This window comes from Penicillium subrubescens (genome assembly GCF_028828155.1).
Source record: "Penicillium subrubescens strain IBT 31985 chromosome Unknown utg000002l_segment0_segment0, whole genome shotgun sequence".
NCBI lineage: Eukaryota > Fungi > Ascomycota > Eurotiomycetes > Eurotiales > Aspergillaceae > Penicillium > Penicillium subrubescens.
The window spans coordinates 685,029-699,124 of NW_026643152.1; the positions used below are offsets into that span (position 1 = coordinate 685,029).

Below are 14,096 nucleotides of genomic sequence, written 5' to 3' on the forward strand. Positions count from 1 at the left end.
TAGGTCGCGGAGTGACGGTCGGGAGTAGTTCGGCTGCTTTTCATGGAAAAATGCGGCGTCCACTGCCACTCGACTGTTCACGTTGACTTCGACAACCTTTCCCTTGTTCATGAAGAATCCTTTGCCTTTACAGTGCCGAGTGTGCGAACCAGCCAAATCCCGAAACTTTTGCCCTCGCTTGACTAAGTCCTTCCGGACTTGCTCGTGATTTGGGTGATGTTGGAGAGGGGAGGCCTCCAGGCTCTCGATCGGCTTTGACCCCTTGGAACTTTGCCACGAGCATGAAATTTCCGGCCTCGCCGGCCTTGACTCCGTCATAATCAATGAATCGGCATTCGAGATTCCGCCTCGTCTCGTCGTTTTGTGTGATCTCTTCCCCCGCGTCAAATCTGACACATCGCGGCTCTTTTGTGCCAAGGCATGTGGTATAAACATGGCAACCAGGCTTGAAAAGCGCCCAAAGAAGGTCATATGTAACATGACCGTGCTGCAACATTGGTTCGAGACGCTTCGAGATAGAAGCATATGCGTGCTTGAGGTGGTCGATAAGCAGGCGCAGATGTTCCCCATGTGCCGAGTCCTGGTCCGAACTATTGTCTATGTTTTCTGCACTTCTATTAAGCTCTGGGAGGAAATGGAAGAGGACGTTTTGCTCGATCTAAATCCACGTCAGCGTTCTCTTCGAGATCTACTCAGTCTCAATTACCGATGGCTTGTCCTCCATGAGGCTAATAGCTTTGATGTCATGAAGCACCTCATGCAGGATGTCGCGTAGGCCTTCCGATTTGATGTCTTTGTAAGGCGTCACCTCAAAATTCCGATCTAATCATGTGATTAGTATTGGTTCGGTCGCTTGCACAAAGACATACGTACCGACACGTTCACCCACAATGAATGCATTTTCCGCGTAGTCGTCCAGACCACTGCTGGTCTCCACTGGCTCTGCTATCTTGTATTTGCATGCTTCTTTGTCCCAACTACACCCATATCAGCCAGTTTCTGAAAGGAATGGAAAAGGGAGTTGGCGGCTTATACGTTTCCACGACCGCCTTGAATTGGGGTGTCGAGGCCCACTTTAAACGATTTGAAATCGTCCGGGGTAGTACAGATCGGACTGTCGAGATCAAGTTCATCTGCCACCTGAGTGACCTCCTGTTTATCTTGCTGGACAAGACTGAGCAGGCTTGGCTGCCACAGACAGTTCAGCTGAAGCACATTCATGGCGGGTGAGCTTGACCAGCAACTGCTTCAGTCGAACCATGTTGGGGCCGGGTGGGAACTGGTCCTGGGAGACAGGAGTGTTTGGAGGTTCTTTGTTGGTAAGATCGAGCAGCGTCTTCTCGAGAAACATACCAAACAGATGCTTGATGTCCTCCACAATACATAACTATCATTGCTGAATTTTATCTTTTTGGGCCAATCTCGCCGACCGCCTCGGTTCAGTTTGATCGTCGTATAAAAGTTTGCGTTTCAGAAATCCCGCAGAGGAGATAAGTGGCAGTTTTTCCTCAGAGAAACCAGCCTTTTCCGTTACTTCCAGGGTAATAGTTTCGCTAGTCACCGAAGGTGCACGTTCACTGTTACTTCGCGCGGGAGAATGTGGACTGTGCTCGGCTGAAGACAGTGCGGAGCAGGTGAGGAAGACTTTTGGGTCTACCGTGTCCGAATGGAAGTTCAGAACAACACTCTCAAAGAACTCTTGTCGTTCCTCATAATCCGAGGCTAAAATTGGCCAGTCCTTATAAAGTTCAATATGAATTCGCCCTGTGGAGCCATGCCGCCAATTGGCCCCCTGTTCGCGCTGTGGCCCGACAGATTCGAGTATTAAAAATCCCATGAGACCGTTGGCGAGATGCAAGAACGTGATTGTTATCAACTAAGCGAACCTTTGATCGCAAAGCCCTCACTCCCTGCAGCACCTAAGGGGTCGTCACATAGATTCTGAGTGACTTTCAATGTTTGGTGGCCTGACTGAAGCTGTTCGACTGACTGAAGACCTTTTGGATCCTCAGAGTCTATCGATCTGTTGGACACATGTAAAGAGGACGAATCGATGGCTGCTTCATGCTTCCCTGGGTAGGCAACATTTCCACCAGTCAAAGATCCATAAAATTCTGGTGTAGTCATTATCTCAGTGTCGGCATCAGAATCGAGATGGTCTGGCTCATCGCGAAGCCAATCCTCCTCAACCTGGGTCATGTTGGATTTAGAAGTCGAGTCTGGCAGAGCGGACTCATCTTCGATCAATATGGGATTGGCGAACGTCCCTGACTCAGGGACAGCCATAGAATCGCACAAGACCATTTCAGACTATTCGCGTGATAAAGTGGATATTGAACAGTGACAGAAGTGGTTCACCTTCCTGGTGATATAATCCGACGGAGGGCGATTACTTTGCAGAGGAGGCTTAAATATAGAACCCTCAGTGAAATTGTGAAATTCACACCACTTGACTCTAGGACATGATCACAAGTTCTACTTACGCTTGAAGTTCCTAGGAATCTAGATAGTCGCGATTTTGTGAAGGAGATTTACACATGTCAACAAAATGGCGCAAAGTCGGACGTTCCCAGGATCATCCAGGCGGAGACGCCGCCTGCCACAGTTTTTGAATCATCCGGAAAGCTCCCAGGAGTACGGAGTAATCTATTCTGAAATATTGAAATCCATGGAAATTGGAAATTGGGGTTTGACCAAGCTTGCGTATCGGTACATGTGCTCGATGTAGAACAAAAATGCCCAAGTCCCTATGTGCCCTGCGTTCTGCATTACCGATTATAAAGTGCAGGGGTCTACTCTTGACTCTGCGATCCTTGACCTCAAGGATGACCCGACGATGCGTGGTCGAGACCGTCACCAGAAGTTCTGCTCGAACTACGTACAATTATCGTGATTGCGAACGCGCGAAGGGCTTCATCTTCTGCAGCAAATCGAAATAAACGACCTCCAATTTGAACCCGATCCACGGATAATCGCCGAAATGCAGAGACTTCACGAGTTGCAAAGAATGACACTAGATGAATGGGAGCGTTAGCTACTTCATTTCCTAGATTATTTAGCCACTTATCAACATCGTGATTCTCGTCAAAAGGTCATTCCCTCTATATCCATCCAGGCTGCACATCTCTGTTCCTTTCTCGCCTAGCCCAGAATATATATATAAGAAGCCTTTTAACCCTCAACGAAGCACTCAACCACGGGAATTCAGGTTCTGCTACACACTAACATTTCCGACGGTTGTAACCGTAAAAGCCGGGCACTCTATGTGACCGGGACGATCACTTCTAACATGTATTTGTCCATGTGCATGTCTACGATGTGCGCGGATAGAGGATACCCTAAACTGCTAATGGTAGAACGCGTAACCCAGACTTCGTTAACTAGCACCTCCACGAATCATTTATCACCACGTCTTATCTACGTAGATGGCGATTAGCAAAACCTAAAATCATCCACTAGCTTTCTTCCTCGAACTTGTAGTGACATGTACACGGGACGTATCATATGCAGATTCGTACCGACAACAGGGATCTTCCTCCACGGTACACCGTGGGCATTCCCACAAGAACCCCTCTTACCCTCTACTCATTTCATGCCCTCTATACCCTCTCTAGATGTTTGAGTCACATTTTCTATCTAGATTTCATGTACGCTAGATTTCGATATGGCTTCAAATTCGACTTGTCCAGCTATTATTCATATTCGGGACTTCGTCGAGCAGGTCGAGCCGGACCCTACGCGTCCCGGTAAAGGGTTTTCGATGCAGCTCCGTATATCACTCAACATACCTTTAAAGGACATTCAATCAGACGACGTGGAACAAGACGAAATTCCTACATTGCTTAGATTTTTTAACGAGGGTAACCAGTCCGACCTTTATAAGTCAAACACCTTCATCTACTCCTCGGGATCTTTCCTAACCACCTCATCCGATGACGATGATTTTCATGTTATCATCCACGCTCACACTTTAGACCGGTGAGTTTGCCTTAACTGCCACACAACTAAGCTAACATGATCTAGTCATCCGGGTGATGAAGACAACACTGATATATATTTCATGCACTGTCCCGAAGCCGCTCAACCTACGGTGACATTCCTTGGTATTGTACTTGAACGCGGTGGTCAACTAAACGACGGGCCAACTCTTCTGCATTAACGTCTCCAAACTACTGTGTACAACAGTTCTGCTCGAACCTACCACACCTTTCCAGTCACCGCGTACTTCAAAAATGTTCAGCGATGGGCGAACTTTCCACCACTGAACCCCAATTCCTATGTTTTCTTGACAGGTCGCATTTTCGGCCTCACAAAAGAACGTCGCCAATTAGCGGTCGTCACTGACGATATACATTTCCTCCCAAGACCGAGTCATCCTTTACCCGCCACCCCTTCTTCGACTGGTAAACGGAAACGTGTAGACCGTTGGTCTCAAAGGGCTGGCCCTCAAACCCCGAGCAAATCGGCGCCAAGTTCGCGGACTGAATCGCTCCCTACCCATCCGCAACTACGTTCACCTGAAGTGGTTGCGCTAGATGAGGAGGATGAAGAATCCACACAAATTACATGGCCAGAAACCACTGACGAAAACGAACACTCGCCACCTGCTGCAACACCACCCCCAGAGAGGCGTTCTCGAAGAAAACGTAAAACATCATACACAATCAAAGAGTGATGGTTGATTATCAGATTATTGGGTTCCTTTTTTCTAGGTTGAGGCGTTTCGGCTATCAGTAATACTGGCTGCCTTCTCATTTGTCACTGCTCATCTGCATGATCAACTGTCAATTAAGCAAAACAACGTACATTTTTTCCTCCACCTACTTTGTCCCTGCCCTTTTTCATCGTTTCAGGGCCACAGCGTGCGCAGCGCGCGTCACCAGTATAGTCGAGGTGGCCTGCATATCGCTTTTCAAGTAGGATCCCAGGTCACGTGATGTATAGTTATACTGTAGTGGCAGCCTAGTAGGCTGCCACCACTACTCCAAGCAGAAGGCAGCTACAAATAGCTGCACCTACTCACATAGTTTGAGAATGATCATCACACTTGTACGTCAATCCAGGGTTTCAACCTTTCATTGCGAGGGGTCAGGGTAAATGATATCAACCAACCAACCAACCACTGTACAGTGACCGCGCTAGAAATAGCTTTTCAGCTAGATGCATCCAACGGTTCGGTTAAAAGATACTTGGTTAAGCATGGGGCTGAGTGTCAGATGAAAGATCCAATCGTGAAAAGGCGAGTTCTACGTGCGCAGCGATGGCTAAAAATGAGTGGGCAGCTCTAGCCTCTACTTGGAAAATGCGCTTCAGCCAAGAGTAAACATTTCAATATGGCTGGGAAGCGGAAAAGTAAGATTTGCGCACAGAAAACGCTTGGGGGTGGTAATCAAATCTGTTTGTTAACCAAATTGCACGGAAGAGAGAGGAAAGTGGTGATTCGATGCGGGAGTTAATCTCGTCAATTATTTTTCAGTCATTGAATCTGATTTTTCTGGTCATATCCGGCTTACCTTATCCACCTCGGCAGGAAGTGTCCTGCTTGCCCCATCCGGCCAAGGTGGGTCTGGTAAAACGGATATTGAGATCTTAGAGCATTGTGATGGTGTGCAAAACGAGTAAATACAAACAACTGTTTACTTCAAACCTCGGCGTCGAATCTACGCTCCACTCTCCCTACCACCACTCAACTGCCTGTTTAGTAAAATAGTGCCCTCAACCTAATTGTCTTTCTCAAAGCTAATATGTTCAAACTGTCACCAAACATTGTTTTTAGATAAGGTAGGGCTTTGACTTATCCTTAATCACCATAAAATAAAATTGTGTAATTGGATTTTTGGCCCATTTGTTTCCACTAATATGATCAGTCACTTATTAGATACGTTGTCCTCAATATCATTTATTTCTCGCTATTGGAGCTTGAATCTGACTGATGACAATCTGGCAGGGATCCAGGCAAATTGAACCATATACAGTATGCCTGGCTTTCGACATCTTTTAACGAATCATCGTCTTGGAGGGGCGCGAAGTTTACATTTTGAACAAGGTTCTTCGGGCCGCGGTGATCCCGGACTTGGTGTTAAGGAATTTCGGTGGATCAAAGGACCCCAAAGAACTCTATGACGTATTGAAAATGGTTCAGCGGCTCAACGATCACCTATCATTTTTTCCGGCCCACATTTTAAACTATATTGCTCGCGTTTCTCATCTTGACACCATAGAACAGCGAGGCCATGATTCGAAGTACCCAAAGTCATGTGCTAGCCACTACAGAACCCCCACCCCTAAAAAGCTCATTTGCTCCTTGCCTAGAAAAGGATAGGCATTTCTAGGAAGTCATTAGGGTCACATTCTCTCGTGAGGTTGGTCATCAGTAGTTATGGACCATGACCAGCAAAATGCCTTAAAACAATGACAGGAAAAGGTTCTTCGTTAAATCAATGAGTCAACGCTCGAAAATGGCAGGTACGCTTCAGATATCCTCAGAATTCTGCCTGAACTGTCAGTCGATCTGAAGGAAAGTTTGCAACACCACGCAAGCCGAGAAATACAAAAGTATGATGGATGAGATAAAGTATGATTGATGAGCTATTTTGGAAACATGGAAAATCAAAACCTCTCAGCGACAAATACATTCAGTTGTCCCCGTCCGCAGCCAACAATACCAGTCGTGAATTCACAAGCCAATTTCAAGAAAAACACTTTTTAATCCACAAAAAGCCTCAACTGTGAAAAGTTCACCACTTGATGATCAGCCAATCATTCTTGATGCTTCCGTCAAACTTGATTTTCAGATCAACGGCAACTCTCAATTGATGTCCATCCTTTACGTAAAATGTGACGGATCCTTTCAACTGTCCAGCAGAGAAACCAAATTTCAATGCTATGTCAAGTTTGCCCTGCCAGGTTCCAGCATTTTTACCAACAACCCAAACGGTGAAATAGTAGTCAAATGTCTCTGTATCAATCCAGCCTTTGACCTGTTGGAAAATTTCATTATTTGTTTCCGCGGTCTTCCGGGAAGATGGAAGTTAGGGGAGGACGAAGGCCTACCTTTATAACATCGTTGTCGTAATCAATATTTTCCTTCCCCAGAAATGCTGGGGCATCTGCCCTTGCCTGCGGAACATCTTCAAATATATAGTCCCCCTCCCCAACCTTCGAGATTGCGAATATTTCCGCTGAGCTGCTTAGCCATGGTATTGAAAACCAATGAAGTTAGAAGCGTTCTTACCGACTTGAAAAGACTTCGCGTCACTCATCGTCGATTTGAATAGATTGTAAATGCACACAAATAGATTGAGATACTGTACGTATCAGATTTGAAATCTTGTGTGCTTAAGTTCTCTAAACTGCAAGTGTGCGGATACGACTTCAGATGGGTTTTATAGATTAACGTCCTTAAGAGACGTTTCTCTTTTTCCAGATTTCCGTTTTCGGACAGATATTCTACCTCAAAGCATAATTTTTGCCACTGAAGGCCTAGGCCTAGGATCACATCTCATGAAGGGTCTAGTGATAGCACGGGACTGAAGGAATAACCATAGATCTAAACTTCGTGATACTGAACCTTGAAATAAGAACCATCTTGGGTCATTGTAGGTCATTGAGTAACCCGAACCGGCGCAGAGTAAGAAGTGACCCCATGCTAAGGTCTCAATTTTCTGGATGACCGTGGGAATTCTGAGCTGGATGAGATGTAGGCTGATGGATATATTGGTCGTAAATGGAACTCATTTTTATCAATTACATCATTGTTATCTATTATCTGCTGTTTTTGGTTGGGGGGATAATACGTCATAACCGTTTCACACCATGGATTCAAAGGCCGAAAGCTAGGCTAGTTTAGAAGCCGTCCATACATGTGGTTGTTTTGTCAATGTTATTCTTGGCATTTTCTAGACCGTGATGCCTGTAGCCCTCGAAATGGTGCGGTTCTGCGGTTCTAAGATATAAGGAACTGCACCGAACCGCAGTTCTACACGGTTCTGTCACGGTTCGAACCTCATGGAACCGCGATTGCTAAATTGATGACTCAGCTTAAATCTTCATTCTTATTAAACACTGTTTTAGGCAATACATAACCGAGTTGGAATCTGCACAGCTTTCCCTGATGGATGATTACCTCGCCACCCAATAGACGCAAGCAGAAAGGGAGGAAAATGATGCTCGGAAGGCAGAGATTGAATTTAACCTCATCGGTGACAGCGAGGATGAGCCTTCAGCAGCCATATCTCAAACCGTCCAACCGGTCAGTGAGCATGTGCTTGGTAAAACACCAGGGGAAGAAAACAGTACAGAAGGCCAAGAGCATGTGATTGAACTAGATGGAGTGGATGCTCCTTTACCTGTACCCATATACAGGGAGAGAGAAATACTCAGAGGCGTTCATCAGGACGACTTCCAAAGCGTTCAAGGCGAGATGAGGATTTTGTGTAAGAAACGCCAGACTTTTACATACAATATACCTTCCATCTAGGCTTTTATCTGACCTTTGAACTATTCTGTAAGCGAAATACCCAAAAAGACAGTCAAATATGCACAAAATACGCATATCACAGAATAGGGTTTGTCCTGTTTGTGGAACCTCCGGTTCGACCGCTCCGCGGTTCGGTTCCAAAAATATTAGAACTGCACCGCGGTTCCATTACAAGGCCTAGATGCCCTGACCACAACATTATGATCAAACGGTATAGACTTGTTAGACAAACATCCGTTCTAAGGCGCTATTTGCCCTAATTGATTGGTCTTTTATCGCTCGCTTCTTTCCCCGCTTGACTTATGAAATTCTACCCACAATTTTCTCGGAGACGTGTTGTTGGCTTAAGGTTAAGACTCAGTTTTCCTGTTCTCGATGCCGCAATGGGCATGCTAATTAAGCTTGGTAGGCTAATTGAAATTACCAATGGGATGTCTTCGAGTTTTGATATTCCGCTTGCGGAAACGAATGTAAATAGCCGTGGTTGAGTTATGCCAAGGAGAATTATGGGCGATCAGTTGGTCCCAAGCACTTTGCAAATGTTCAGAACGGCGACAGAGAGTAGAATCTCTATTTGTGATAAGCGTATTTTTGGGTCTAAAGGTCTAAACTTTAAACCTTACTTCTGCCGCCACTGGAGCTCAAGTAGGTTAGATAATGTTGCTTCTGCATGGTGCCGAAACGTAAATTCTCCCTTCCGTTCCACTCCTATTATCATTGATGCGATGTGTGATTGCGTCTTATGACTGCCATTACGTATTATACGAATCGCGGGTAGCCGTCGTAACAAGTTCTACTCAACCCATAAACGGGCCGGGTTTTGGGTTGCCTGTCACGAATTATTATGATTAGACTCTCCGCCTATCTGGCCTAGCCCATCCCCCGACCTGCTCCTTCCCCATTATTCTAGCAAGCGAACTTTAAGTGGTGGCCACAGCCTCAATTTCTACAGCATTATTGACGCCATCTAGCTTATCTAAGGCGAAAATTGGAATCGCCACCGGAAGCCACAATGTTCGAATAGGTTTCAATAAAACTTGGAAATTCATTCAGCTGATCATAGTTTTCGAATGACCTATTTCAGATCCATTACGATGTGGCACTTATTATTCGGTACAGGGTACTATTAAGCAGAATATTTTAATAGGCATCCCACAAAATATTCAATTACTTCAAATAACTTTCGAGTCTACCTACATCGCCAATTCATACTTTTATCAATATGAGATCCATGATGCTCTTTGGCATGCTAGTGCCTTCTCTGGCCTTTGCAGCTTCAAGTCCTCAAGGGCAGGGACGTTTCGAATTTAGCTTGCCTGTGGAAATAAAAATCGTGAGCGCACAAAAGAGTTTCCACTTGTATACTGTGAGCTTACTAACTACTCATCGCGTTGCAGCCTGTAAGTGGATGCAATACCCTTGCTTGACTGGCTTATTGGGCAAATTGCTAACTGCTGGTCGCGTTGCAGGGAGTAAGTGGATGCAATACCTTTGCTTGACAGGCTGATTAGTCCAATTGCTAACTGCTGGTCGCGTTGCAGCCTGTAAGTGGATGAAATACCAATGCTGATATGCTGCTTGGGCAAGTTGCTAACTACTGGTCGCGTTGCAGGGAGTAAGTGGATGCAATACCTTTGCTTGACCGGCTGTTTAGTCTGATTGTTAACTGCTGGTCACGTTGCAGCCTGTAAGTGGATGCAATACCCTTGCTTGACTGGCTTATTGGGCAAATTACTAACTGCTGGTCGTGGTGCAGAAGGCAAGTGGATCCAATACCTTTGCTTGATAGGGTGATTACGCAAACTGCTAACCGCTGGTCGCGTTGCAGCCTGTGAGTGGATGTAATACCCTTGCTTGACAGGCTGATTAGGCGAGTTGCTAATTGCTGGTTTCGTTTCAGGAAGTGAGTGGATGCAATACTTTGCTTGGCAGGCTGATTACGCAAAATGCTGAATGCTGGTTGGCTTGCAGCCTGTAAGTGGATGAAATATTTTTGCTTGACAGGTTGATTAAGCAAATTGCTAACTGCTGGTCGTGTTGCAGCCTGTAAGTGGATGAAATATTTTTGCTTGACAGGTTGATTAAGCAAATTGCTAACTGCTGGTCGTGTTGCAGCCTGTAAGTGGATGAAATATTTTTGCTTGACAGGTTGATTAAGCAAATTGCTAACTGCTGGTGGCGGCGCAGGTTGTAAGTGGATACAACACCCTTGCTCGGCAGGCTGATTCGGCAAGTTATTGACTGATGATCGCGTTGCAGGATGTAAGTGGATGCAATTGCTTGACAGGGTGATTAGACAAATTGCTAAATGCTGGTCACGTTGCAGGTTGTAAGTGGATAAAATACCTTTGCGTGCCAGGCAGATTAGCCAAGTTGCTAACCGCTGGTTGGGTTGCAGCCCGTAAGTGGATACAATACCTTTCCTTGACTGGCTGATTAGGCAAATTACTAACTGCTTGTCGCGTTGCAGGCTGTAAGTGAATTCAGCACCTTTGCGTGACAGGCTGATTAGGCAAGTTGTTAACTGTTGGTCGCCTTGCAGGGAGTAAGTGGAATAAATATCCTTACTTTGACAGGCTGATCAGCCAAGTTGCTAACTGCTTGTTGGGTTGCAGGCTGTAAGTGGATGATCTACCCTTGTTTGATATGCTGATTAGGCAAGTTGCTAGCTAGCTGATATTTGTATAGCGTGTAAGTGGATGAAATATCCTTGCTTGATAGCCTGATCAGGCAAAGTGCTAACTGCTGATCACGTTGCAGTGGGTAAGTTGATGAGAGACCTTTGTTTGACAGGCTGATTAGGCAAATTGAATTGTTAACTGCTGGTCGCGGTGCAGTGGGTAAGTGGATGCAATACCTTTCCTTGACAAGCTGATTAGGCAAATTGCTAACTGCTGGTCGTGTTGCAGTGGGTAAGTGGAAGAAATACCTTTGCTTGACAAGCTGATTAGGCGAATTGAATTTCTAACTTCTGGTCGTGGCGCAGAGTGTAAGTGGATATAACACCCTTGCCTGGCAGACTGATTAGGCAAGTTATTGACTGATGATCGCGTTGCAGGATGTAAGTGGATGCAATTGCTTGACAGGGTGATTAGAAAATTGCTAAATGCTGGTCGCGTTGCAGGTTGTAAGTGGATAAAATACCTTTGCGTGACAGGCAGATTAGCCAAGTTGCTAACCGCTGGTCGCGTTATAGCCTGTAAGTGGATTCAATACCTTTGCTGGACAGAGTGATTAGGGAAATTGCTAACTGCTAGTCGCGTTGAAGCCTGTAAGTGGATGCAATGCTTTTACTGGACAGGCTGATTAGGCGAGTTGCTAATTGATATTTGTGTAGTGTGTAAGTGGATACAATATCCTTGTTTGACAGGCTTATTAGGCAAGTTATTGACTGCCAATCGCGTTGCAGGATGTAAGTGGTTGCAATTGCTTGAGAGGCTGATTTGGCAACCTGCTAACTTCTGGTCATGTGGCAGAGTGTAAGTGGATGCAATATTTTGTGCTTGAGAGGCTTATTAGGCAAGTCGCTAACTGCTGCTCGTGTTGCAGCCTGTAAGTAGATAGAATACCTTTACCTCCTCAGCTGATTAGGCAAACTGCTAACTGCTAATCACGACGCAGGCTGTAAGTGATGCAATACCCTTGCTTGATAAGCTGATTGGGCAAGTTGCTAACTGATATTTGTGTAGTGTGTAAGTGGATGCAATTGCTTGACAAGCTGATTAGACAAATTGCTAACTGCTGGTCGCGTTATAGTATGTAAGTGAATTCAAAACCTTTGCGTAACAGGCTGATTAGTCAAATTGCTGAATGCTGGTGGCGTTGCAGCCTGTGAGTGGATGAAACACCCTTGCTTGACTGGCTTATTAAGCAAATTTCTGATTGCTGGTTGCGGTGCAGTGGGTAAGTGGATGCAGCACCTTTGCTTAACAGGCTGATTAGTCCAATTGCTAACTGCTGGTCGCGTTGCAGGCTGTAAGTGGATGCAATGCTTTTACTGGACAGGCTGATTAGGCAAGTTGCTAACTACTGGTCGCGTTGCAGGGAGTAAGTGGATGCAATACCTTTGCTTGACCGGCTGTTTAGTCTGATTGTTAACTGCTGGTCACGTTGCAGCCTGTGAGTGGATGCAATACCTTTGCTTGACCGGCTGTTTAGTCTGATTGTTAACTGCTGGTCACGTTGCAGCCTGTGAGTGGATGCAATACCTTTGCTTGACTGGCTGATTAGTCCAATTGCTAACTGCTGGTCACGTTGCAGAAGGCAAGTGGATCCAATACCTTGCTTGATAGGGTGATTACGCAAACTGCTAACCGCTGATTGTGGTGCAGACTGTATGTTGATGCAATACCTTTGCTTGACAGGCTGATTGGTCCAATTGCTAACTTCTGGTCGCGTTGGAGGCTGTAAGTGGATGAAATAACTTTGCTTGTCTGGCTGATAAAGCAAGTTGCTAACTGCTGGTCGCGTTGCAGAAGGCAAGTGAATGCAATACCCTTGCTTGATAGCTGATTGGGCGAGTTGATAATTGATATTTGTGTAGTGTGTAAGTGGATGCAATTGCCCCTGCTTGACACGCTGATTTGGGCAAATTGCTAACTGCTGGTTGTGGTGCAGACTGTAAGTGGTTGCAATACTCTCGCTTGAGAGGCTGATTTGGCACCTTGCTAACTGCTGGTTGTGTAGTGTGTAAGTAGATCCAATGCCCTTGCTTGACAGACTGACTAGGCAAATGGCTAACTGCTGGTTGTGGTGCAGACTGTAAGTGGTTGCAATACTCTCGCTTGAGAGGCTGATTTGGCACTTTGATAACCGCTGGTTGTGTAGTGTGTAAGTGGACCTAATGCCCTTGCTTGAAATGCTGGTCAGTCGATTTCATAGGTACTGATTATGTTGTAGGAAGTAAGTTTGCCTATAACATTGGCTGGCGATATGCGGGTCTCTAGCAGACTACTATTGACTGATTATGCAGTGATGCCAAATTGGATGACGGACGCAGAGATGGATTATGAGAGTTCTATCCGTTGTATGGAGTTCCCCCACTGGGTTTAAGCTCGGCCGGATGGAACGGGTTCCCCCATTATTGCGACTGACTCAAGTATGAGAATCAATTTTTGGAAACCTTTTCATTAATTTTCACTTTTTTGGTCTGTACGCTTGAAGTTCTTGTGCAACGCCCTTTTGACTCTGTCCCGGCCTATCCGGGATCTGAGCCTGGCGTGGCCATCCAGCCGTAGCAACCCCGTCTGAAACAGACATCATTCGGTTTTATTGCGCCGATTCGGAAGACTCTGACCGGGGCTACTGGCCGTAGATCTTCACATGGCTCAGGAAACAAATTTTCTGAAGTCTCGTAAGCCGCGTATCTCCAACGCGTCGGCCGTTGTCGTTCCTCGCATGGTTTTGCGAGGGGGCTCGGGAGCACCCTGGTACTGGCCTTTACCAGTGATCCTGCGTGGTGATACCTGAAGGAGAATACGATTATTGTAGATCTAATGCTCCTAAGAGCATTTTCCCGTGCCCGATACTTGGCCACATCTGGGGAGCTCTAGAGGCAAATTGGATTTTCTAGACGAACTTCGCATTTTCTTTGATTTTGATTGGATACTTTCAGATC

The 14,096-nt window shown here is 45.8% G+C and overlaps 3 protein-coding genes across 3 annotated transcripts; 2 read left to right on the forward strand and 1 right to left on the reverse strand.

Moving 5' to 3' along the window:
- Window positions 1–3,664: 3,664 nt before the first annotated feature.
- On the forward strand, window positions 3,665–4,675 carry N7473_001701 (uncharacterized protein; the record flags this gene model as incomplete). The annotated part of the gene is made up of 3 exons (XM_057147641.1): window positions 3,665–3,978; window positions 4,024–4,103; window positions 4,215–4,675. The coding sequence occupies 3 exons, from the start codon at window positions 3,665–3,667 to the stop codon at window positions 4,673–4,675; spliced, it is 855 nt and encodes a 284-aa protein (XP_057011295.1).
- Window positions 4,676–6,737: 2,062 nt separating this feature from the next.
- Window positions 6,738–7,262, reverse strand: N7473_001702 (uncharacterized protein; the record flags this gene model as incomplete). The annotated part of the gene is made up of 3 exons (XM_057147642.1): window positions 6,738–6,980; window positions 7,054–7,181; window positions 7,235–7,262. The coding sequence occupies 3 exons, from the start codon at window positions 7,260–7,262 to the stop codon at window positions 6,738–6,740; spliced, it is 399 nt and encodes a 132-aa protein (XP_057011296.1).
- A 2,439-nt stretch (window positions 7,263–9,701) lies between these two features.
- N7473_001703 (uncharacterized protein) lies at window positions 9,702–13,491 on the forward strand (the record flags this gene model as incomplete). Its single annotated transcript, XM_057147643.1, has 47 exons — window positions 9,702–9,812; window positions 9,877–9,879; window positions 9,949–9,951; window positions 10,021–10,023; window positions 10,092–10,094; window positions 10,164–10,166; window positions 10,308–10,310; window positions 10,380–10,453; window positions 10,523–10,525; window positions 10,595–10,597; window positions 10,667–10,669; window positions 10,739–10,741; window positions 10,806–10,808; window positions 10,878–10,880; window positions 10,950–10,952; window positions 11,022–11,024; window positions 11,095–11,097; window positions 11,168–11,170; window positions 11,240–11,242; window positions 11,317–11,319; window positions 11,389–11,391; window positions 11,466–11,468; window positions 11,538–11,540; window positions 11,604–11,606; window positions 11,676–11,678; window positions 11,748–11,750; window positions 11,817–11,819; window positions 11,889–11,891; window positions 11,956–11,958; window positions 12,029–12,031; window positions 12,101–12,103; window positions 12,169–12,171; window positions 12,236–12,238; window positions 12,308–12,310; window positions 12,380–12,382; window positions 12,452–12,454; window positions 12,524–12,526; window positions 12,596–12,598; window positions 12,668–12,670; window positions 12,811–12,885; window positions 13,023–13,025; window positions 13,097–13,099; window positions 13,166–13,168; window positions 13,238–13,240; window positions 13,307–13,309; window positions 13,379–13,381; window positions 13,452–13,491. 47 exons carry the CDS (start codon window positions 9,702–9,704, stop codon window positions 13,489–13,491), a joined length of 429 nt encoding a protein of 142 aa, XP_057011297.1.
- Between the last annotated feature and the right edge of the window lie 605 nt (window positions 13,492–14,096).